A 25,859-nucleotide genomic window follows, 5' to 3' on the forward strand; every position below is an offset into this window, starting at 1 on the left:
AATAAACAATTAGGGTAGAACTGGGCTTCATGGTTAACAAATGTTACTATCATTTCTATAAGCACAGGAATCCCTTGGAGGAGGAGCCATATTATTTAAATATCTTCCTATATTCAGTTAGCTAAAAGAGTCTGTATTCTATTCATTATGAGCTTCAGTTACATTACTGTGCCCTGATCCAAATTGGAAACATATTTGAAATTTGCTGGGGAATGTGGCAGCTAGGCAGCTGTATATTTGCAAACCATATCTTTTTGCATTCTGTTGACTTTATATCTTCAAGTGCTCTATACATTATGGCAAAATATTGTCTTGATTTTCAGTTGCCTTAAATGAATTAAGATTACATGTTTGCAAAGACTGTAAATTCCAACTTGATTATTTGCTAAAGAGAATGTTTACTTGGACGTCAACAACACTATTCATTTAATCTGTAGCGCCTTTTCACCCCCCCCCCCCCCTTACACACATATGGGAGAATTTTGGAGAAGTGCAAACACCTCTGGCAGAATTACTATAACAGCATGATGAATATAGTTGTTCTCATTCCAACTTTACAGACCACACATTTGTTTTTCTTTTCTTTTTTAATCGAGTCTTGTTTGCAATGACAACAGCTTTATCTACTCTGGCATGCACAGTGAAGGATGATGTGGGATAAAATGCAGCAAGCCCTTTAAAAAAGAAGTTAACAACACTGCTCTTGTTAAAATGATGTTTAGCAGTGTATGTTCTGCAGTACAGCTACAAACTGTGCAATTTGACTTAAAATGACATCAAAAGCCTATGATGCCAAAGAACCACTTGTCAATAGCACCTCTTGTTAGAGTCGCACAGTCTAAGCACTAGTTATTATGCGAAATAGCTGTGCAATTTTCTGCAGCTCCCAGCTGTTATTTAAGATTCTGGGTTTATTACACTCTGTGCTTATTTCATTTTAAATTGTATTAAAGTGTTTCCTTCTATTTCTGTTTCACTCACAGGTTGTGGTATCTACAACAGTCAATGTGGATGGCCATGTCTTGGCAGTGTCGGATAACATGTTTGTGCACAACAATTCCAAACATGGGCGGAGAGCTCGAAGGCTTGATCCTTCGGAAGGTACGCCCTCTTATCTGGAACATGGTAGGCATTTTTTGTTGGTTGCCATTGTTTCTTTAACTTTTGGTTTGTTGATGTTTCCTTCCCCGCTAATCCTACCCCAGGTTGCTCTTGTGAAATCATGATAGACAAGGGATAGATTTTTCTCTTCCTTTTCAAGGAAGTACTTTGTTTGCTGCAGAATTTTCAGTCCATCTGAAATCCAAATCAGTTTGTGCAATCATGATAAGCTGAAGTGCTTATTGCTGGAAAAATGTTCTCTGTACACAAGAACTGTCCAGTTAGACATGGGGCTTGTTGTTGCCCATTTGTTCAGTCATTTCTGACTCTTTGTGACCTCATGGACCAGCCCACGCCAGAGCTCCCTGTCGGCCATCACCATCCCCAGCTCCTTCAAGGTCAATCCAGTCACTTCAAGGATGCCATCCATCCATTGGTACTTTCCCAATAATTCATAGCATATAGGAGACTTCGTCAGTCTACGTATTTTAAAATGCTAGTTTTATTGACTGCAGCAAGGAATAGGGAACAAGCACAATGCATTTAATGTTGTTATATGGCAATTATGATTGTGTGAATCACCATGGTATTACAATAAATGTCAAAATACTTTAGTAAAGTGATTAGATTTTAAGAAATACTGCCCATCATCCAACATGTGTGTTCGCTTAGCTTAGTAGTAGAATCATAGAATAATAGAATAGTAGCTTTGGAAGAGACCACATGGACCATCTAGTCCAGTGGTTCTCAGCCTTTAGGTCCCCAGGTGTTTTGGCCTACAACTCCTAGAAATCCCAGCCAGTTTACCAGTTGTTAGGATTTCTGGAAGTTGAAGGCCAAAACATCTGGGACCCACAGGTTGAGAATCACTAATCCAGTCCAATCCTCTGCCATACAATTAAAAGCACAATGAAAGCACTCCCAATGGATGGTCATCCTGTCTCTGTTTAAAATCATCCAAAGAGGGAGCTTCCACCACATATCTAAACAACAGTACTGTTGTTTAGATGTAAAACAAGGTTAACATAGGGGTAGTTTTTTTCCTGCTCCCTTGAAACTCCTGGACAGAGTATTACGTTTTTTTCAGATATCAGTAAGAACACACTTGTGAGACCCATTGGAAGGTTATATTTCCAGTAGCTGAAAGAACTGAGGTCAGATTTCAATACAGTGACCATTATGAAATAGAGACCAGCAGCCAGATGGAAGATTTCTTTTTTAGTGCAGATTTTATATTTGATTTTATACATGTGTCCCTTTATATTCTGTGGCATTATTATTGGTAAGAAATGCTCTAGTCCACAGCCTGTCAGATCTCTTGATAAACTCTAGGAAGTTGTGGAAATGCTGTTCTGCTATTGCAGAAGACACCCTCTGGTGTGATAGCATTTATAGCCCCAGAGAAGTGCCCAGTACACTCTGGGAGAAAGGTCTCTCAACATGTTTAGCTGGCAAAGTGATGGTGGTAGTGGGAGGGAGGATATTTGTGAATTGATAGCAGCTAGTTTTATCTACTATTGTTTTAAAAATTGTATTATATTGATTTTATTTGACTTATTTTATACCTATGTGACTTTTTTTTACCAGTTTTATGTTATATATGCACCCTGGAGTGCCTTTGTAAGCCGAGTTGTTGTTGTTGTAAGTAGATCAAAGGGAGTAGATTGGGGCAGATCTAGAGAATCTGAAGCCCTCTTCTTTTCCCCAGTTCCCATCCCCAGCCCAAAAAAAAAAAAAAAAAAAAGGGGGGGGGTTCATTGTTCTGTCTTTCAATTATATCAATGGGAAGACCTTTTTCCAAAAAGAAAAAAAATAGTAGTGCCAGAAAGAAGAGAAGAATTTGTCTTTAAATATATCTCATGGCTGATACAAGCCGGTAAAGTTTAAGATGTACTGGCTAATATAATTCTACATGAACCCAGAATCTGAGAATACCCTGCTAAGTATAGCCACTGTATCTAAAAACCTTAGAGGAAAACCCACAGAATAAAATGTAAAAAAGATGTGGTAATGGGAAGAAGGAAGCTTTGAAACTAATTGGTTTATTTCAGCATGAGCTTTCATGGATGTTAATAATGAAATAGTAATAGATCAATATTAATCCAGGGCATCTGAAGAAGTGAGGAGCCCCTAGTGACACAGTGGGTTAAACCCTTGTGATGACAGGACTGAAGACCGACAGGTCAGAGGTTCGAATATGGGGAGTGGATGAGCTCCCTCTGTCAGCTTCAGCTTCCCATTCAGATACATGAAAGAAGCCTCCCACAAGGATGATAAAACATCAAAAACATCCGTGCATCCCCTGAGCAGTGTCCTTGCAGATGGCCAATTCTCTGACACCAGAAGTGACTTTCAGTTTCTCAAGTCACTCCTGGCATGGAAAAAAAAATCTAAAGAAGTGGATTAATATCAAGGAAATCTCATGCTGAAATAAATCACTTAGGTGACATCTACACAGGCCTTGTAACCCACATTGAAGTGGATTATAAAGGGGCGGAAGTGGCCAAATAATGCACACCCATAATCCAGATGAAACCACATTCAATGGGGAGGTCTGGGTTTGGCTGAAAAATGTGCTGCAATGGGTCCCAATCACATCCCAGGAATGCAGAAAACATGAAACTTGCAGTGAGCTGGTGTGGATGGTACCAGCACATAATTGCATTTTAAAACCCCGGGCATTCCTGCATTCTGCATGTCTGCTGCAGCTTATCTCAAACCCTACATGAGGGTAGCGGTAGTGAAAATCTTCTGGAGGATGTCTCACCAATCTGGATTGTTACAGATTAATGTGTATGCCCTAGGAAGATCGCTCTGGGGCAACTGAGCCATGGAGATAATCCTCTTTATACTCCACCTTCAATGCCTGTGTAGAAGTGCCCTTGGTCTCAAAGAAATGTTTCTGCTGAGCTTTGGTACAGTGAGTCTGTAATTGCCATTGCTTTCCTCTGAGACTGAGGGAATGTAACATGCCAAAGGTCATCCAGTGGGTTTCTTTGGCTGAGTATCGATTTGAACCCTTGTTTCACAGAGCCGTAGTCCAGTACTCAAACTCTACACTACTCTGGCTTTCATACTGGAAATATTGGTATCCTTTTAATGAATTTGTATCTTGCAGAAAAGCAAAATAGTATGCACATTAAATGTCTAGGAGTGGAAATTGACTTTTTTTTTTGAAAGCATGGGATATTGTAGGGATATTGAAACAATAAGCAGAATGGGATAGTTGTTGCTTATTTTTGTTGTAATGCTCTACTACCAGTTATTTTTAGTAATATTTTATCCTTGAACCAGAATGATATGGGTTGTCACTTTTTTTGACAATCCTTCTGTCTCTAGGTTTGGTTCAAGCTATTTCATATACCAGGAAGCATGTATAGTTTGGGAGTTATTCAGCTTTTCTCTATTTATAGTCCACTTGTCAGACAGTAAAAAGAAACGTTCCTCTTAGTGATTTATCTCAGTGTGATAAAGAGCATGCTTTTGCATCTACAGAGCCTACCTTGATATATATGCATTAATAAATGCATTGCTCAAGTAATGTTTCTATATTTCAGAGATAATATTTTGAAGGGCCTAATTTAAGTTACACTGGTAGAAATGGGAAATCACAGTCATTAGTGACTTGGAACTATTATAAGTTTCTACCATAATAATAAATAGTAGGATCCAAAAACTCATTATTATTCTTAATTTTTCTGGTTTGTTTCAAAATTATATTTATGCATTCATATAAATACAGAGAAACCAGTGTATCAGGTTTTAGTATGAGACTCTCTGGGATACAACTTTTAAAAAACTCATAATAATGATAATGATGATGATGATGTTACACACCTCTCTTCATGGTTCAAAGTGGGGTACAACATGTTTAAAACTATTAAACTGCATATACACATCAAATAAAATTGCTTCCACGTATAATAAAGTAAAAGTGTGAATTGTCAGATGAAATATTCATCTGGGTTTGAAGGAAAATTGCAATAATCTCAGCCACTTGTCTCAAAAGAGAATGTCCATGCTGTGGATGTAAGATATCTGAAGACTTCAACTTGCAACTTTTCTGTGAATGTTATGGTCATGCAGATGAAGGTTTTTGTTTTGTTTTGTTTTTTTTAAAGGACAATTGCTAATTTCAAAATTAAATAGTAGGTATCTGGGTTTCCTGGAGTGGTTTTATGCCTGGGGCAGGATGTATCCCCTTGTAGCTTTACACAAACAGTATATGTATACCAAACATATCAACCTAATTATTGTGAAGTTTTTTATATATAATACATCATTTTTTATCTTTAAAAACACATGTTGCATATCTGTAAAGTGATTTTAAGGGTTGTTGCAAGCCTGATGCAGTTAACTCCTTCCAGTAATATTTTGACAATCGTGCACCAAAATAGTTATTACCTGCAGTGATTCCTTGCTGCGATGAATATGTTTATTTATTTTATTTATTATTATTTTATTTGCTTTATTTTTATACCACATTTTTCAGCCTAAATCGGCGACTCAATGCGGTTTACAATGCAATTTATATAACAATAACAATTAGATTAAAACACAACATACACGACAGACAAAACAAGACAAAACAACGTGGTCATCAACGCCTCAGTAAAATCAGATTCCGTTCTCATAATCCTTCTACCATTCCTTTGTTCATTTATACCGTCTTCATGAGTTCAGTTGCCTTGTTGACCGAACGCCTGTTCATAGAGCCACGTCTTGACCTTCCTCCGGAACTCCAGCAACGAAGGGGCCTGCCTGATGTCTACGGGTAGGGCATTCCATAGCCGAGGGGCCACCACCGAGAAGGCTTTGATTATATCCCTTTTGGCTTTATATCTTCCAGAAATATTTAGGCAGATATATTGAATATTCTTTTTTTTTTACAGAAGCAGGGAATTTAGTATTTTTTCCCAGAACCAAATCTCTAAAAAAAATTTTTATGATGTCTACCTTCAGTAAGCCTTATGATTTTTTTTTTAAAAAAAGATCCTAGGAATCTATTGAGTCAGAATGCACTGCCACAAATTTATCAAAATAATATTATCTGGCTTAATTTGAGCCAGGATTCACCAAAGTTTAGAACCTTTATATCTTCCAGAAAGATTAAGTAGTAGTCTATGCTTGCAGAATGACTTTCCATCATGACGTAGGGACTTCTAACACCTGGCTGAGGCAGTGAAGGGTGTAAAGCATTCCTGCTGAACTCAGTGGTCTCCATATGTGCTTCAATATCATTCCCATCATCTACCCAGAATGTCAAATGATTTGCACTGATGGGAGCTAGATTTCAAATATCTGGGGGTACCAATTTGCAGGAAAATGTTGTAAAAACCCTATGGTTGATTTTTTGAAAAAGATGACATTTCTGTAAATCCATTGTAGCCTCTGTCTCATCTCTTTGCCTACATTATCTAATAATAATAATAATAATAATAATAATAATAATAATATCTGCAACCTGGAATAAGGAATCATAGAATCATAGAATCAAAGAGTTGGAAGAGACCTCATGGGCCATCCAGTCCAACCCCCTGCCAAGAAGCAGGAATATTGCATTCAAATCACCCCCGACAGATGGCCATCCAGCCCCTGTTTAAAAGCTTCCAAAGAAGGAGCCTCCACCACACTCTGGGGCAGAGAGTTCCACTGCTGAACAGCTCTCACAGTCAGTAAGCTCTTCCTCTTGTTCAGATGGAATCTCCTCTCTTGTAGTTTGAAGCCATTGTTCCACGTCCTAGTCTCCAAGGAAGCAGAAAACAAGCTTGCTCCTTCCTCCCTGTGGCTTCCTCTCGCATATTTATACATGGCTATCATATCTCCTCTCATCCTTCTCTTCTTCAGGCTAAACATGCCCAGCTCCTTAAGCTGCTCCTCATAGGGCTTGTTCTCCAGACCCCTGATCATTTTACATCATTTTAGGAAGGAAATAAAGAAAGTGCTAATCAGAGATTATGTTGTTTTAGCAGGTTGGAACCTAAGCAATTCTTTTCCTTTAGAAATTAAATATTGCTTACTCGTCTTCCTAATAGAGGTATATAGTTGGATATGGGCATATTGGGAAAGAACTGAGACAACATTGCAGCCATCTTGTACCTGCTGGAAAATAGACTTTGTGTTAACTGGAAACACACTGGGGGAAATCACCTATAGCAATTGACCAGGAATGTGTCTCCAATCCTGTCCATTTTGTAATGACTTGGAGGTAGTAATATTTTGTAATGATTTAGAGGCTTTAACTGTGATCAGTCTCAAGAAGGCCTCTTACTCAAACTGTAAGGTGTCATATGAAAAACAAGTAAAAAATGTATAGCAGCCAACCAGTACCGATACTCCAAAGTGCAAATATGCTCTAAATAAGCTGGGACTCCAGTTAGAGGCAGGGAAAAACTTGATGAAAGATACAGTGGATATTAGTTTTGAGAAAATAGGGAAACTGGCAAAAAAAAGGTACATCAAAGACCTCTTCACACAGGTATAAAATTGCCAGTTTCACCACTTTGGGCCAGGCTTTTAATTGTGTGTGTTTGTGGTTGGATGCATTTTACAGAATGACTTTCCATCATGATGTAAGGACCTCTCAAAGTGGAGAGGAAGTGCCAGAAGGCACTCTTTCTCCACCACCATGGGGAGAAAAGTGTGTTTTGGGTAGCTTCAATGGAGCTACCTACACGTTCCTCCCCTTTTCCACGTATGATGGGGAAAGGGCAGCAGAGCAGTTTGCGTTGTTGTCCCTTCTTCCATCCAAAGGGGACAGGGTGCCAACACACCCTATCCCATCCCCACCATATGATGGGGGAAGGAGGGAGGGCACATGGGGTGCCATGAGCCACCCTGCACAGTTTCCCTTTTGCCAGCAATTGCCAGCGAGACCATCCCACATTTCCCTACCATTGGCCATGATGGTTAGGGCTTTTGAGAGTTTGAAAGTTTCTCTACTCCTATATTAGTGTACAGTATATCCATACTGCCATGTGAACATTTAGACTACATTTTGTGTTTCACTGGAGTGTGGCTGAATGTCTGCATAGTTTTGGCCTGATTTCTCCACAAAAATATACAAAATTGTATTGCTCCAAAGTAATTATCTAGACTTCTTAACCTTTAAGGATTTAACCTGCCACTTTTGGACTCTCACTTGCTGAGATATTCCTATGAGTATCTCTGTAGATCTTAGAAAGCTATTTCTTGATTTGAGACATTGGCATGCTGGCTAATATCTGAACAGAGGATGGGCTGGAGATTTCAATGCCTTGGTCCTTTTATTACTGGCTGCTACTTCCCGACTGATTTCAGGTGGTGCAATACTGGCTAAACAGTGTAACTTCTCCAGCAGTGTAGGGCGCAGACATCCTGTGATGATGCAGCATGTCTCATTAAGTGCCACATCCACTGTTTTAACATGGTGAGATTCATTCCACACTTGGCATGCTTATTCAGCAGTAGAGTAGCAAAGCACAAGGGCAGATGTCTTCATTGTATCAAGTTGTGATCCTCAGGTTGTGGCAGTCAGCTTTTGCATGATATTATTTCTAGCACCCACTTTCGTTTGATAATCAAACAGTGCTTCTTGTAAGTCAGAGCATGGTCCAGAGTAACTCCCAGGTATTTTAGTGTGCTGCATTGCTACAGTGGGATTCCTTCCTAGGTAATCCTCGGAGCTCTAGATGATTGTCTGTTCTTAAGATGAAAAGCACAAATCTGTGTTTTAGATGGATTAGGAATCAGCTGGTTTTCCCTTTAATAGGCAGTAAGAGCACCTAAAACTTCAGATAGCTTAAATCAAGAAATAGCTTTCTAAGATCTACAGACATCCTATCAGGAAGACCTCAGCAAACGAGAGTCCAACAGTGACAGTTTTAAACCAGAATCTCAATCAGTGGCTGATACCGAATGAGAAACTCCCTCCTGGAAACACAGAAGACTGGGCAGCTTGGAAGGCACTGAACAGACTGCGCTCTGGTACCACAAGATGCAGAGCCAAACTTAAAACATGGAGTCCACAACATGCAAGTGTGGAGAAAAGCAAACCACAGACCACTTACTACAATGGAGTCTGAGCCCTGCTACAAGCATAATGGAGGACCTTCTTACAGCAACACCAGAGGCACTCGATGTGGCCAACTTCTGGTCAAAAGAAATTTAGTATAATGCCAAGTTTTTAACTTTATTTGTGGTTTTTATACATTATAACTGTATTCTCAATTCACTTCTTATACAATAAAAAGATAAAACCTTTAAGCTTTGTTTCCAGGACCCCGTGGATATCAAAATCCATGGATGTTTAAGTCCCATTATATACAGTGCCGTATTATAATGGTATTTCTTACATAAAATGGCAAACAACAAGGTTTGTTTTTTTGGATTTTTTCCCAAATATTCCCAAATATTTTCTCAAATATTTTCAACATATAGTTGGTTGACTCTGTGGATGCAGAATCTGTGAATACAGAGGGTTGACTATATATTTCATTTTAAAACCAATTGCACAATTGGTTTCTCTTTTCCTGTTCGATAGCATAATGCAGTAGCCTCAAAATTATAGTGCTAGAGACCCTGTCGCTTTGCATGCTCTAACACTTTATTATCTAATGATCTAATATGCAACAAGGCAAAGAGGAGGTGCTCATCACTGTGACAGGATGCCTAAGAGAAGTGACTAAATTACTTTATGTACCATTAGCGCTAGCAGCCATGGTGAACTCACCGTGAGCATTTATGCAAATACACCCGAATATATTCAAGTGGCCTTGTCAAGCTGACAGCTGACAAGCAGTTTAAATGGCTCTTATTTTAAGGGGCAGCGCTGTGCTTTTTCCTTCCCACTTTCCTAGTGTACTATGTGAAATTACAGAGGCTCTTTGCCAGTTGCTTTGATTCTATATCCATTTCAAGAAGTAGCCACAACCACCCCCCATAAAGATGGGGGTGGGGAGACTCATACTGTTTTATACATTTTTCATGGAATAAAATGCTTTTTTAAAAACTATGTCAAATCATGTTAAGAATAAGAAAAGTCCTAATTAGACTAGTCTATTGGTCAATCTCTGACAGTACTCAATATGTAACTCAGAGGGCCATTTTTTTTCATACATCCCAAAGATTTGGAAAAGAGAGAAGTAACCATACATTTGGTTATAAAAGGGGTGCGATTTAATAATGCAATGTGGTGAGGCCATCCATATATGCTTACCTTATCCATGCTTATACAAAATTTTACACAGAACTGCACTATAGCAGTGCTGTTCAAAATGGTCATTTATGGACTAGTGCTGGAACACAAGCTATTGGTTGACAGTCTGTGATGGGTTCCCATGAGAGCAAGAAACAAATGTAGTCATTGGATACAAATATGGTTTTGATCCCTTAAACGGACAGTCTCCCATATTAGAAAGCTATTAAAACGTTGCTCTGTGGCAGTGGTTCCCAACCTTTTTTTGACCAGGAACAACATGACCAGGGACCACTTTGACCAGGGACCACTCTCCAACATTAGTTCCAAAAGGGTTATGAATCAGTTTTTGGTCAACTTTAGGTTTGGTTTGGTTATTTGGGGTGCTAATACAGAAAATTGCATTGGGTAGACCACATCAGCTCTAGTTTCTGCTACAGAACATTTGCCATCCAGTACTCACCAACTGTTCGCCCACAGAAAACCATATTTAATAAGCCTTGACACTATAAGAGGGTTTCGCTAGACCAGTCACTCTCATTGCAACAGTGTAGTAATGGTGAGTCAGTGGACCATATTTTAGTTCTTCTGGACCACTGGTGGTCTATGGACCATAGGCTGAGAATCACTGCTTGATGGAATAGTACTCTTCTGATGCAAATAGTTGTGGTATCATTACCATTAATGCAAGTAATAATAGCAATACTGTTAATGGCTGTGGTTGCTCTCTAAACAGTTCTGGTATTTTGTACAAAGATATTGGGTATTTGAATCAACTCTGAAAGAATGACTCAACAAAGTGTAAAAGTGCAGAAAAGAAACACATGAACCTAGGCTGTCAGCCAGAACCACCTACAAACTGGTCCAAAGGACATTGCTCTATTGGTAGGGCAGAAAACTTAGGGTACTAAAATTAGGGTACTTTTACAATTCTTACGGTTTTCACCACTGAAAACCACAATTTCAAGCATGTTGTAATTACATGTCCTGTCAAACGGGATGCTGTCATGAGAACAGAATTGGTACAATCTGTGTGTGTGGCCAGGAGGGACTGGTGGAATTACACATATAGAACACTCCAATTTTATTTCTATCTCTCTCATGAACTACTCTTTCTTACCTCAGCTCCCCTTCAGCAATATAGTATAAAAATATTGACCTACATTACAGGGCAAGTGTAATCATTAGAATAAGATAATGAGGAAAGTGTGGCATGTGCACTGAAAACCCCAACAAGCCGCATGTATTAACAGGCACAGGAGAAATATTAGAGAAAGGCCAGTGCAACAGTAACTCAGCAATGGACTGGCTGTAATGTGTGAGGGTCAGGCATAAGGTTCTTCTGGTCAGACATTCTCTTCTACTGAGAGAAACCCCCTTTACCAGCTTTACTAGTAGAGAGCCAGCAGAATGCTTTTCTGGCTGAGATCTGTAGGTAGACACAATTTCAGTGCTGGAGTAAGTTTAGGTCAAAGCAAAGGGGGTCCTGAGTAATTTTAATTATCTTTAGGCTGGGAGTGGCTTGGGTCCAGTGCAGCTTCAATGGGTCCAGTGCCAGCCCAGCTGTCCTTTAGCCTTCTCCCCAGTTAAAATGGCTCTTTAATTATAGTTCTGCCCTTGCCTGTCAAGGGGAATTCACCAATTTGCAGGATTTCCTGCCCAAATTCAATGTATTAATGTTAGGCTTCATCACTTCGAACTTTGAGGAACAGCCAGGTTTCCCTATCATTATCTTCTACTCCATATTCTGAAATTTGAGATTTTCTATAGAATGTCTCTAGACGTCTGTTTCTTTCATTTTCACTGGTATAGCTTGTCATGAGCATTTCTAAATTGAATCTTAGTAGATGATGCATATATATCCTTTTTCCATGTGACAGTTAGCAATAATAAATGCTGAAGCCTGTGATCTTATTAGTTTGCATCTGTGATAAAGCTAGGATTTTTTTCTTGTACAAAGATTTTTTAAAAAAATTATTTACAGTTTATCCCTTGTTTGGAGCCAGGTTGAGACAAACATAACTGTGACCACTGTAGTGTTGGCTCATTAGAAATATTTGGTACCCAGTGTGTTAAAATAAAACTGAATCATGGATTCTAGCAATAGATAGTAGTTTTCAAACATTACGAGTCTCCTAGCTTTGTGTGTAGTCATACCCTCATCTGTGAATTTTTGGTGGTATTGTGGTTTAATGAATTGAACAAATGTATATACAACAACAAATAGTCTTTTTTGTTCAAATTACATACTATACACTTTGTTTTTCTGATGAATAATAAATCCAATGTTTCTGTGGCAGTAAACTTCAAGCTACCTTTATTATGCATTACTAATAAGTGCTCAAGTGTGTGTGCATTTGTGTGTGTTTTTCTAAAGTGACATTCTTTACTCATGCTGAAAAAAACACAGTCTGCAAATTTATATTCCAGTAGGCAGAGGAAAACCTCAGAGAACAGATGGAGCAGAGTTCAGCACAAAGGTTTAATCCTATCAGGATGATTCCTCTATGGCCATCTGGATTATCCAACACACAAATTCAGTGCTTGTTAAAAATATAACTTGGGCCAAGATTAACATCACAGATTTTCCAGTACACTTGTTCATGTTTGACTTTATGATTTCCAGGCTCTGGAAAATTGCATTAAATGGTGGCCTCTTATTTAGAAGAAAAATCAAAATAAGAGCTCTTGGAAGACTTAGCTTTTTTATTTGTAGTAACTAAATTACAGTTACTCTTTCCTAACAATTTCCCTATATATCCTTATATAAAGGATATCTCTTGCATTCTTTAATGCAATCCCAAAGAGGTAAATTGATCTAAAAATAATTACTATCTAAAAACAGCAAAAAATCATATTTTCAAAGAATATTGAAGTATCAGAGCAAGTGGACTGTGGGCTGGAATTCTAGGGAACTCAGAAACTCTTGTCAACCATTCTATGGCCTGAAATCTGGTCAAGAGAGCCATTCAGCTGTGGAACTCTGCCCTGGAGTGTGGTGGAGGCTCTTTTCTATGGAGGCTTTTAAACAGAGGCTAGATGCCCATCTGCTTTGAACGCGATTGTCCTGCAGGGGATTAGACTGGATGGCCCACGAGGTATCTTCCAACTCTATGATTCTATAAGAGGAGAAAGCCTCCCTTCTTTAGCAAACATTTGCTAGTAGAATTACCATATGACTTGGCTGTCTGGGTTATACCTTGTAAAAATGAATAAAGGGGAAATTATTTTATTGTCCTTAAATGAAGCTGTTCTATTGCATTTCTCCCTTATTTGTTTTATGTGTGTGTCTATGCCTGACAGAGTCGACTTGACCCTAAAATTGCAACATTTACCTAAGGAATTAGAAGGGTTTCACACCAGTTTAAATCCTTAAGAAGCAAGTTCTACTTACTGGCTAGACACCAAAAGTCAATAATATGCCCATTCATTGAAAAACACTTTTTGATTTACATTTGGACCAATAGAAGAATGAGCGACAAGGGAGGGAGGGATAAATAAATCTGTATTTGAATGAGATCCAACATCGTATAATGGCTTGAATGTTAAACTAAGATGTTGGGAGACCAAGGCCCCACTTAGTTATGGGTATATATTGTGTGCCCTTTAACAAAGCATTTCTCAGAGCTTCAGATGAATGCAATGGCAAAGCACCTCTGAAAAACCTTGCCAAGAAAACCATGCAACTGCAAATGCTCCTTGAATTCAGGTATAACCCAGCCAGCCAAGTCATATGGCAATTCTACTAGCAAATGCTTGCTAATACTGTGTGGTATGATAGGAAACCAGTTCTGAATGAATTTTTCACTAGTAACAAGTTCTTTAGGTGCTTTCACTTTATGCTGTTTGTTTATTTGATGCAGTCACCTCCAACACATGTTGACCTATCACAATTTCCTGGGCAATATTTGTTCAGAGGAGGTTTATCACTGCCATCCTCTGAGGGAACTGAGAGGGTGTGTTTTCCCAAAAATCACCCAATGGGTTTCCAGGGCTGATCAGCAATTTAATGTTCATTTTCTTGAGTCCTAGTCCAGCACTCAACCACTACACCACACTGGCATCAAGCCAGTTTAGACTACTGCATATCAGATGCTATGATTATTATTTGGTAGCATGTAGGCAACTTTCAGTGCACACAAGATTTGAGCAGATGACAAAGAGATGTGCTGTTTTAGTGTGACACACACACCTCAACTCCTGGTCTCCATCATCATTACAGACTACATTCAGTAGTTAAGTTCCTGGAATACGTGCCCATAACAAGTCCATTTCATTATCTATTGAGTGATATACCCAGCCTCCTGAGTGTGAAGTCAGAGCAGTGCAACAAAATACCTTACCTTCTTTTTTTGTTGGTACAGTGATTAACTGCATTAAAAAAACACATCAAAATGCCTGGTACTCCTCCCTTAGTGGCAAGCATGAGATCAACCAAGACACTGAAGTGAGGGAGAGAAAGGTAGGAGGAATCTTCCCCTTCTCCACCATCACTTCAGTGACTCAACTGACCATGCATGCCACCGAGGGAGGGCCACCAGCTATTTTGAGGCTGAAAGTCACAAAAGTAGGATAGATAGTTAGATAAGGGTTCTCAACCTGTGGGTCCCTTGGCCTTCAACTCCCAGAAATCCTAACAGCTGGTAAACTGGATGGGATTTCTGGAAGTTATAGGTCAAAACACCTGGAGACCCACAGGTTAAGAATGACTGGTCTAGTGTTTCAAACTGAGTTTGGCACCACTGGACAGTAAGGACTCCCTCCTGCTTCTGCTTCTGCAGTAGCCTAGGGGCTGGTGGTAAGAACTATCAGAGAGAGAAACCAAACAGCCACCTGGTCCAAGGAGTACCGGCACTCCCCATATTGGTCTGGCTACAATGTTTGTGCGTCAGTCCTGTGCTCTCTCGGACTACCTAGTTATTCTCTGGAAATGCCTCACTTCACCCAGTCCCGATATTTGGATTCCACATTTTATTTCAACTTGCTATGTGTAGAATAGAATTCTTGTCCATTCAGATTCAAGCATCACACAGGAAGCAGCAGAAGGCTGCATGTGGTCTTAAGGCTGTGGGTTGTGCACCTCTGCTCTAGTATGTGATACACCTTTTCAGTTTGATTGCTTGGTGATCTTTAAACATGTATTTTCTTGTAAGAATACTGTATTTAAATCCCACACGAATAGATTTCTCACACAACTTTCTTCCTTCCCCATAGCTCTTGCTTTGTACTTTAAAGGTGTCATTGATTTGGTACTTCTTATTTCTTTGAATTCTATAATTGGATTTTATAAAGTTAAACTGTATTTTCCTATTTTGCTCTATTGGATGGCATCTGTCATCATTGGAGTCTCCTCCGTGGCATATGGAATCTAACCTAATGTTTTATGATGTATAGTGGAGAAGGGGGTTAGCGAGTGGGTTAATCTTATAGGCACCAGCAAAAACTGTGTATTAATCATAGCACAAATGGATTACAAGGACCAAGTAAGAGCAACAGCAGAACCTTGCTGATAGCAGTACATGCCACTAATTTGCTTCACTAAACCTGCACCTCTAAGTTCAATTAACCCTTATTTCCAAGGCCACCCATAAACTCTCAGTAAGCACTGTTTCTCCTTATTTTATATCAATGAAATAGATTTTCTTCCTCTTTGATGGTGAAACATAGGCCCATTGCTAATAAATTCTAGTTACTAATGAAGGGTGTGATAGGACTACTGCCTGCTTGTGAACATTTGAATCACTATCCCTTCGATCTGGCAAATCACAATGTTTGACACTGCCAGTAGCTTCTTAATTTATTTGTATCATTAGAGACTCTGGTGGCCCAGCAGGCGATGCTGGGGGCATCCCCGATAAAATTGTTTGCACACACAGAACATTAGCAGTTAAATAAGTACAGAGGCAGAAAATGTCCCCCTCCCACTTATAATTATTTTTAGTATTCATTTTCCTCTGTCTCCACCATTGTGCTCAGGCAAATTGGAAATCTGGTAATTAGGCCCTGACTCTTAGTGTAGTATTAGAGTCCCAAGCCAAAGTTCAACACCCTGAAATGAAATTTAAACCAATTAATCAGTTAGAATTTTACCGCTTGTCCGTGTTTTCTCAGCAATTCCCACAGCACGTAGCCTTTGATCAATTCTCCTGCAAAAGCTAAAATGTGTGCCTGCTGCTAGCGAGATGGGGATGACATTAACATGGCACTCATAAAACAATCAGAGCAGTGAAGCCCTCAAACAGAACAGGGCATAGTAATATTTAATAAAAGCGTGCACATAATCTTCAGAATTAGCATTTTGTGCCTTGCAGTACCTTTGGGAGAAGAGCTTTTATTTGTGGAGTGATCATTATTATAACAAAGAACAGCTACCTAATAATTTCCACTTTAACTCTGCAATATGCTACAAGCATTTCTGAACCATTATGCTAAACTGAGGTGGGATAATCATTTTATTGTCACTATTTGAAGGGTGGAAATTCTCTTCTCCTCTGCATTTTCTAGAAAATGGATGGATGCCCTTAAAATAAATAAATAAATAAATAATAAACAAACACTAAACTTTTATGCTTCATACACCTCATAAGGCATAGTTTCATCTGTGTTCAAAAGCTTTTTTTTTTAAGAGATCATGATTAAAATTACAGTTTGAGTATTCCTTATCCATCCTTATCCTTATCCCTCCTCCACAATGCTTGGGACCAGAAGTGTTTTTGATTTAAGATTTTTTTTATTTTAGAGTACCTGTATTTGCATACATATATAATGTTGAAGATGGGACCCAAATCAAAACACAACATTCATTTATGTTTCATATAGATTTTAAATATATATTATTAATTTGAAAAGAAAAAAAAAACTTTGTGAGAATTGAACCATCAAAAAGCAAACATGCCACTATCTCAACTATTTATGTGGACAGTTTTGGATTTTGGGATTCTGGATAAGAAATGCTTAGGCTGTATTATTATTTGCCTTTATTAATCCAGAATGCAGAAGTATCAATGCAAAGGATTTTTTTTTTCATCTGAAGAATACTATTTTAATTCCTTAGTCGGCTTTGAAGCTCATACTGAAAAAAGTGTTTCTTCTCAATCATTTCTGAAATGTTAGATGCTTTAATCTGTTGAAGCAAATGCACTATGGTCAACACTGCTTTTGCTTCCATCAAAAGTGTTCAAATATTTGGATTGATCAGGAACCTTGATCTTTGCTTCAAATTGCTGCCCTAGGTGAACTCTTGGTGGTATCCCAAGACTCCCTCAAGAACATTTGTATATTTGCTTGACTGGAAGTCTCAAAATTTGCATCAAGTTGTTTGTTGCTTTGAATAAAACTGGATAGCTAGTCTAGTTATTATTAATATTCAAATATAGTGGATGTACATTTAAGTACATTGAAAGTTTATTATTATTATTATTATTATTATTATTATTTATATTCTGCCCTTCTTACTCTGAAGGGGAGTCAGGGTAGATCACAATACACATACACAGCAAACATTCACTGCCGTTTTGTATAAACCATACACAGACAGAACAGAAAGATGTGTTTGGGCTCAAGTCCAGCCACAGGGGATGCTGTTGCTCCATCCTCTATGACGAGCTGTCAGGACTTCCTCCTTCCATTTGGTCGTCCAGCATTTTCTGATCTTCTTTATGACGTCGTAAAACACCTCCCCTACTTTTAGTGATACCTAATTTCTCTAATTACAGCTCCATCAGCATGGAGAGGATTGTGGGGGATATAACTGAACTGTTAGTTAGGAATGAAAGGTTTATGGGAACATGGCGAACTTCTCCTGCTGCTCCTCCTCCTCCTCCTCCTTTGCCTTCCTTCTCCTCTTCTTCCTCCTTCTCTCTTCTTATTCCTCCTCGTCCTTCACCTCATCTGCACATATGTTCAACAATCCCATGACTAATGTTAGGTGATTTCTTTTATTAGCCCATATTAAGTGAAATGATGCTGAGATCTTCAGTTTTGAAACTGGGGAATGTTGTACCCCCCCTCCCCAGTTTTATTCCTTTGATCTTCAAAAAGGGCAACAAGACTACGTTTCTCAGAATTGCTATTTGTCTGTTTTCAAGATTTATAATGGTTAAAAAGAAAACTAGATCAAGTGCAACAGATTTGCCAAACATCTTATTTGTTCTCACAGAAAAGGTGCTTAACAGAAACTTGCATATTAAAATATATTGGATGATGAGTAGTGCTTAATACTTGTGTTTAACAAAAGTGGTGAATGAAAATGTCTAATATGCCAAAAATGACAAAAGGATTATGGTATTTATTTATAGGAACTGTCCCTTCAACATAGCTTAGTAGTATGACCAAACACCCTTTAGCCAAAAAAGGGGAGAGGAGATCTACTTCTCTTCTTCTGTACTTAATGGTAATGATGGAGATGGAAGCAGTAGCATCAACAATATATTAAAAGCTTTCTGTAAAAACAAATAAGTTATCTTCTTTTATTGGTTTTCAATTTATTTAACTTATATGCAACCTTGTCAAATCATTCTTTATCTTCACAAGAACTCTGCGAAGGGCATCAGTATTGTCTCAATTTTCCAGCAAGGCTCTGAAGTGTAACTTGCTCAAGGCTACTTCACATTTCCTGATTCTCTAACATATTCCTTTTGAGCCAATTTGTACATGTCTGTGGGTACTAGATGGAATGTTACTATGGTATTTGGGGACTGTAGCTCCTAGAATCTCTTAGCCAATGACTTTAAAAAGGGACTTGTCCAAATGCCATTCCAAATTCTAGATATAGCCTATAAAACACATATACTGTAGTCTGTTAATTATGAAAAGTAGATGCATGCTTTGAACTAGGGCTGATGAATGTTTGAGAGTTTTGATTTCCATTTCAGAATGTGTATTGCATAAGAGAGAGACTTTTAGTGAAACCACTAGGCAAATTAAACAAAAGAAAAAATAGTTTAACTCATTTTTAATTTTAGTTGGAGGGTATGATTAGCCTTGGAAAATAATCACTGCTCAGGATGAACTTTGTAAATGTGTCAAAGAAATAGCATATACAACTTCAGTAGTAATGCAGACTATCCCAGCACATAGGACATCACCCGAGGAAACCCCAACGCCAGGGGATTTTACAGTCCCTGAGATAGTGCATGGGAATAATGGAGCTCTGCCCTAGTTTCACCCTCACAGTTTAGTGGCCTTGGGAAGAGCTTACAGAAAGCATCCAAAGGAGTCTGTCTCAGCTTTGGTTGAGTCAGGCTTTTTGAAGCTTCTGTGGACAAAGTTTTTACATGCAATATCAGAAATCACACAGACAAAATGGAAAGAGTGAAGGAATAAATATGGTTTCTGATCCTGCATTTTAAAATTGAGAGCTGCATTTAGCAAGCAAGTGTTCCTTCTCTTTTATTTGAGAAATGTAATTGTAGGCAGTTTGATAGATGACTAGAATTCCAGAAGCCCAGGATTGAAATCCCAACTTTTGTCACAGAAATCCAATGGGTGACTTTGAGTAAGTCACATTCCTCATAGAGAGCCAATGGGCAAGTGCCCTCTGATGAAATCTTGCAAAGAAAACTCTGGGAGACGGTTGGCATACATCAGAGTTGATTTGAAAACACTTTAAACTTTTTTACATCAGAGTTGATTTCAAAGTGCTTTAAACTTTTTAACATCACAGTTGATTTGAAAGCACTTTAAACTTTTTTTTTGCTCCTAGTGTAATAATGAAATGTTTATATGTTCCCAACATTCCTCTCATTATGAGATTACTGTAAAATAAAATAAGAAGCCACAATGGAATAATACTAGCAGCATCAGAGTATTGGCTTCTCTCAGGTTTCGACACCTTGAGTTTGACAACTTACTCTTTCGATGTTTGTAAATTACAGACAACTTTCATTAATTTGATGACTGATACACTCTTTTATCAGTTCTTGCTTATGAGGCTTATCGGCACATGCTCAAGGCACAGCTATAAAGAGAGCAGACCCTTCCTTAAATGCATGCAAAATCTCATTTACCACTTTGTTGCCTCCAAAAGTGATATATACTGTTTTATTTATGCTTTTCAGCAGCCAAAATGCATTTGCAAAGTAAAAAAAACCTCCTTGGGTTCAACTTTGCAACATATTCCATTTTCTGACACTTTCTGTCCCTAGCTGGTCTGAGTCCCTCTACGGAGGTTGAGAAGATCGGGACATAAAAGTTTTAAATAAATAAATAAAATAACCAGTCAGATAATGGAGGAGTTCCTGCATTTATTTCCAGGAATGTTCATTACGTTTTGCTTTGGTCAAATAAATTCACACATTTCTCAAAAATTGCTAGAGCAAAAGGGAAGCTGTTTCTTATAGAGCTTGACCAACTAAAGCAGCCAGGAAATACCTTCCAGTGTTGGCTAGAAAATATGGAGATCCTAGAAAATATGGAGATCCTGAGACTAGTAATTGGAGCTTGGTCTTAAGAAGCTCACCAAGCTTTGAAAGTGAGAAAATAAGGAATCAAGTTTGGGAAGTGTCCTTGACTTGAAGGTCAAAACCAGACAGCTATCAGTTACTCATCTCTTGCCTCAGCCTTTGTAGGTTCAGCCACCTTTACATAGCCTAGCAGGAAGGCTAATGAAAAGATTAAGGAAGGGAGACCAGCCAAGTTACTGTTCATATTGGAAAACCTTGCATCCTTTTGAATAATTTTAGCAAAAATCCATTGAGATAAGGCCAAAGATCTTACTTGGAATCATCCCTGGACTGTTGCAACCAGCCCACTTGACAAAACCTATAAATCACCTATATAAACTAATCAAAACTATTAAAGTTGAGGATTTTTGTTAAAAAAACACCCTACACTTTTACTATTTTATACCATAAAATGATGCAGCACAAATTACATTTGTCTGCATTTCTCTCCTATGTTAAAAATAGCAGGTGCTCTCATAATCCAGATATGAAGTTCTCAATGAAAGAGAACTATGCGACATGGGTCATTATGTGTGTTTGTGCCTTCAAATTACCTGCCAATTTAAGGTGACACCATAAATTTTATAAGGCTTTCCTAGGTCAGGAATCCCTAGAAGTGGATTTGCCAGCTTCTTCATGTGAAATACAGATTATAGCACCCTGTATTCATTGTTTTGTCTCACATCCGGTTATTAACCAGGGGTGACCCTGCTTGCTTTCAAAGTTCAGATGAAATCTGCTGCCATATATATTTCTTTTATTTAATGATTGTACCTTTAAAAATGTATGCCTGCCTGAAATATGGACCATTCCAGAGCAGCCTGTCCTCAACTACACTGCAGAGTTATAATGCTATTATTAGAATCCTGTTTTTTTTGTTTGGTCAGAAGCACAAGTGGGGCTCTCTGGTTGAGAATTTTAAAAGTCTTTCAATAAGATGTCAATCAAATACTTCCATAGGATGGACTCATGGCCGTTGAAGTAGGATAATAGCACTACAATTCTATAGTGTGAATGGGCCCTTGATACTCTTCAGATATATTGGATTACAGTTAGCATCATCATCAGGTAACATGGTCTATGGGGTGAGCTGTAATTCATTGCATCTGGAAGACACCACAGTAGGCTAGAATGTTATAGAAGCAGCACATCATCCTAAGAAAAACTGAGCTCTATTATAATAGAACTAACAAAGAGTATGAGATCATGTTTTGTACAGACATGAACTGAGTGTTACAAAAATGCACTCTATTCTCCAGTCAGTCTTCAGCCAACATTGCAGCTATTTTCTTTCTATGGGCTGCCAAACATGATTATCTTTTCAAGAGTAACAATGGAAACAAAATTAAAAATTAATGGGTAAACAAAGATCTAGTCTGGGATCTCTCACATAGCAGGAGAGACACTAAAGAAGGGGCGGGGGCGGGGAGAGATCTAAAATCTCCATGTCATTTGAAAGAATAAGAAAATCTAAGATTTTTCTCCCCTCCCCCTCACAAGTCTTATATCATTATAATCTTATTCTAACAGCTGAATACTTCTTTTTCATGTGTGTTGGAAAGCAGCTACCCCATGTATCAAAGCCATCAGTCCAAGTGAAGGATGGACTACGGGAGGTGCCACTGTCATCATCATAGGAGACAATTTCTTTGATGGGTTACAGGTGATATTCGGCACCATGCTGGTCTGGAGTGAGGTAGGTGTTGTCTGCACATTAATATCCAGTAACCTGATCTAGTTTATAGCAAGCCTTCTTTATTTTATATCCAATTCTAAAGACTTTCCAATAAAGACTTTTGAATAACTCCTATTGTATACAAAGAAGTCATTGGAGACACCTGGGAGCCATATCTGGTGTTGGTTAGGGTATAAATATCAATGGATATTTCTAAAAGAACAAACTCTCCAGAAACTTACATAAATCTTATCATAAGGAAACTCCCCAAAATAAATGAATTCTCAACTACCAATGAATATAGTGAAACATAGAAGCTCCAATATATAAGATAACCATTTTTAAGCCAGACACTGACTTTATACTTCTTATGCCACTATAGTAACATCTGATTTATTATTTTTCTTTACCCATTCACTGTGTCTTTCAATTCTTTTCTGTTGCCCATCACTGTATGTTCTTTCTAAAAACTGCCAAAATGTATGGGCATACTGACTTGAACATATGACACAACTGCTTATCTGATTTACTTATCTGATTAGTTGTGTTGACTGTAATGGGACCATTCCATAAAACATTGTCAGACAATGAGAATCTCAAATGTAATGGAGATTACATTACATTACTGGGGTGCATAATATACACCCCAGTTTTAACATATAGATAGTAGTTCACCTTCCTTATATCAATGTCCCCTTGTGTTTGAAAAACTAGTAAAGGAGTGAAAAGCCTTTAAATTATCTCTGATACTGAAGAGCTTTAAGTGGAGGAAGCTCTTAATGTGCTGGGAGGTTCAAGAAAAAAACCTGCTGTTGCCACCCCCCCCCTTCCCCCCAATATATTGGTTTTTGAAAAAGTGAATCTAGCAAGTAAAGCAGTGGTTATTCATTAGAATGGATGAGAAGATTGTGATAAAATTTGAAGATAAAATTTGAGATCAATAGATGAGGCAATCAGTTAACAGAGTGGCCACAATTCAGTGCCAGAGCGGATGTTTTGTACAAAGAAGTTTTAAATTCAACTCTTAGCATTTTCACTTAACACTCCCATCCTCAGATTTCAGTGAAAGGAACAAGACTATTTGAAGGGCCACTTCCTGTCATGGTATTCATTACTGGGCTAGAGGGATCCATGAATTGATTCCCTATTTAGTTCTACATAAAATCCTATGATGCAGTAATTGTAAGAGATTATTGTATTAGAGATTGCTCTAGTACATAAACCAATGGATTCAAATTACAAGAAATGAGAGACTGACAAAATATTAAGAAGGGCTTCCTGACTGTAAAAGCTATTCCTCAGTTGAATAGACTTCCTCACAGGGTGATAGATTCTCTTTAGTTGACTGTTTTTCAGTGTAGTTTGATTATGCATGGTAGGATCCTAGATGGCCCTTGTGGTATCCTCTGACCTATGCTGCAGTGTGAGTACTTCTCTGTTTCAATAAATTCAAGGGAAATAATCATAGTCTGAGAATGTGTATTTCATCTGTTAGTTGATATTGTCATATGGACTACCAATCTTTTTGTTTTAACAAGTGCTTTCCTAGATGTTTTCAGATCTATTCACACATAATTTCAATTTTTCAGTGTGTCTGTATGTGTGTATCTGTCTTCATTCTGCTGGTTGACTTATGGCAACTCCATGAATTTCAGAGAATTTTCTTACGCAAGAAATACTCAGAGGTGGTTTTCTCTGGTCCTTCCTCTGAAATATAGCCTCCAGCACCTGGTGTTCCTTGGCAGGCCCCCATCCAAGAACTAACAGGTCTGACCCTGATCCAGACTCAGACAGGATCTGTTACATTTAGAGTATTTAAGCTCATTTAAGAAGTATTCAGACTTTAAAAAATTGAATTAATAACAACAACACAAAACTATATGTTTCTGTCTATATTAGCATATCACTTTCATTAAAATATGTAGCATCTAATAAACCTTCCTTATCATATCATTGAAAATGTTATCAAGTGAGATATAAGAAAAAGGCTAAAATTAGTTTCATCTAATTTTTATTACTTTCAAAATGAATCAATTTACCACAGTTTAAAGTTGTTTTTTCTGATGTGGATATGAATTTTTTACACACATATTAAAGAAGAGAGGGGCAGATTCTAAAGTTATTTTCTGAAATAGTGTATCTGTTGAAACGTGCACACTGTAATTTGCAGTATAAATACTATAATTTGAATTTATTTTGCATGTATTTAAGCTTTGTAATTGCACTATTTATAGGCATGAAATGGAAGCTGATTAACAAGCCATTTCTTAAATCTCTTCACTGTTGTGAGCATCACTGAAAAAAAAAGTACCTTTGCTAGAACAGCACTTTGAGGACAGGAGATGCATGTTAAATATGTAGATGATTTTGGAAACATGTACTTATTATTTAAACACACATTTCAGTTATATGCTCTCTAACATAATTACACCTTTCTTAACAGGAAAGTACATTGAAACATAATTTGTCATATTAATTGCATGCAGAAATACAGATACTTGAGGCCAGAGTTTTCAATTAATGTTCAGCTGCCAGAATGAAAGTGATTTGAGAAATCCTAGACAACATTTTCCCCTAAAAAGAAAAGGGTATCAGTTTAGAGTTTACTTGGTTCAATTGTCATACATACACAAACAGCAATTGTCTATTATAGTATTTGAATTAATTACAACATCTTAAACTTAATTCAATTTTCAATTACCAGTATTTATTATTATACAGATAAGATAAAAACTCAGACATAATGTTGGCCACCTGTATTCTTGAAAATCTAGATACTTACTTATCTGTTAATTCATCTGGTTAGGACTATCCTGTAATGTGTGTGCACATTTTTGTGTATTTAAATTTAAATCTGTCCCCTCTCTCTGTTATCCTTGTTAATTGTTGTTTTTACATATTTCTGTATAATTTTATTTTCTGGCTGTTTTTTTTTTCTACTGAACAAAAGTGGAATTCATTTCTTTAAGATGTGGAAATGAATGTTGGCTTAGAGGGCTTTTTAAAACAAATTCAAGGAGGGAATATCTGTCAAGGGTTATCAAATGAAATCTTATCCAGGTTCAGAGACAATACCCCTCTGAATATCAGGTACTGTGCACAAAAACTGCTGCTGCCATTGTGGAAGCTTCCCTCCTGTTGAAAATAGTAAGCAGATGATGGGAGTATTTTAGCTGGGAACGTAACAAGAAATAGGGGAAACATCATTCTTGTCTTACACACCATACTATGGTCCCGATCCAGCTGTCCTCTTCATATGCCAGCCATTCAGCTGCAGAGGGGCAAAATATTACCTTGAGCTCAGAGACAGAAAGGAAGCAGCATGACAAAAAAGAGAAGTAGCACAAAAGAAAACAGGCCTTTTTGGATGTAACATTAAATTATTTTTAGTATTTCAGGTTCTTGTGTTCCTCTTTCCCCGCTCATCCTCTTAGATAAAAAGCTTTCACTTCTGCTTTTTAAGGAA

At 37.9% G+C, this 25,859-nt stretch overlaps 1 protein-coding gene across 5 annotated transcripts in view; it reads left to right on the forward strand.

Moving 5' to 3' along the window:
- The window catches only part of EBF1 (EBF transcription factor 1), a 428,098-nt gene that overhangs the window by 306,626 nt on the left and 95,613 nt on the right, over positions 1-25,859 (forward strand). For 2 of the 5 annotated variants that reach the window (XM_060765565.2, XM_060765563.2), the window contains exons 8-9: positions 984-1,125; positions 22,281-22,414. In XM_060765565.2, coding sequence (XP_060621548.1) covers positions 984-1,125; positions 22,281-22,414 — 276 coding nt within the window. The remainder of the gene's footprint in view (positions 1-983; positions 1,126-22,280; positions 22,415-25,859) is intronic. The other 3 variants (XM_060765560.2, XM_060765561.2, XM_060765562.2) reach the window with 3 other exon arrangements.

This window comes from Anolis sagrei, chromosome 2 (genome assembly GCF_037176765.1).
Source record: "Anolis sagrei isolate rAnoSag1 chromosome 2, rAnoSag1.mat, whole genome shotgun sequence".
Classification (NCBI taxonomy): Eukaryota; Metazoa; Chordata; class Lepidosauria; order Squamata; family Dactyloidae; genus Anolis; species Anolis sagrei.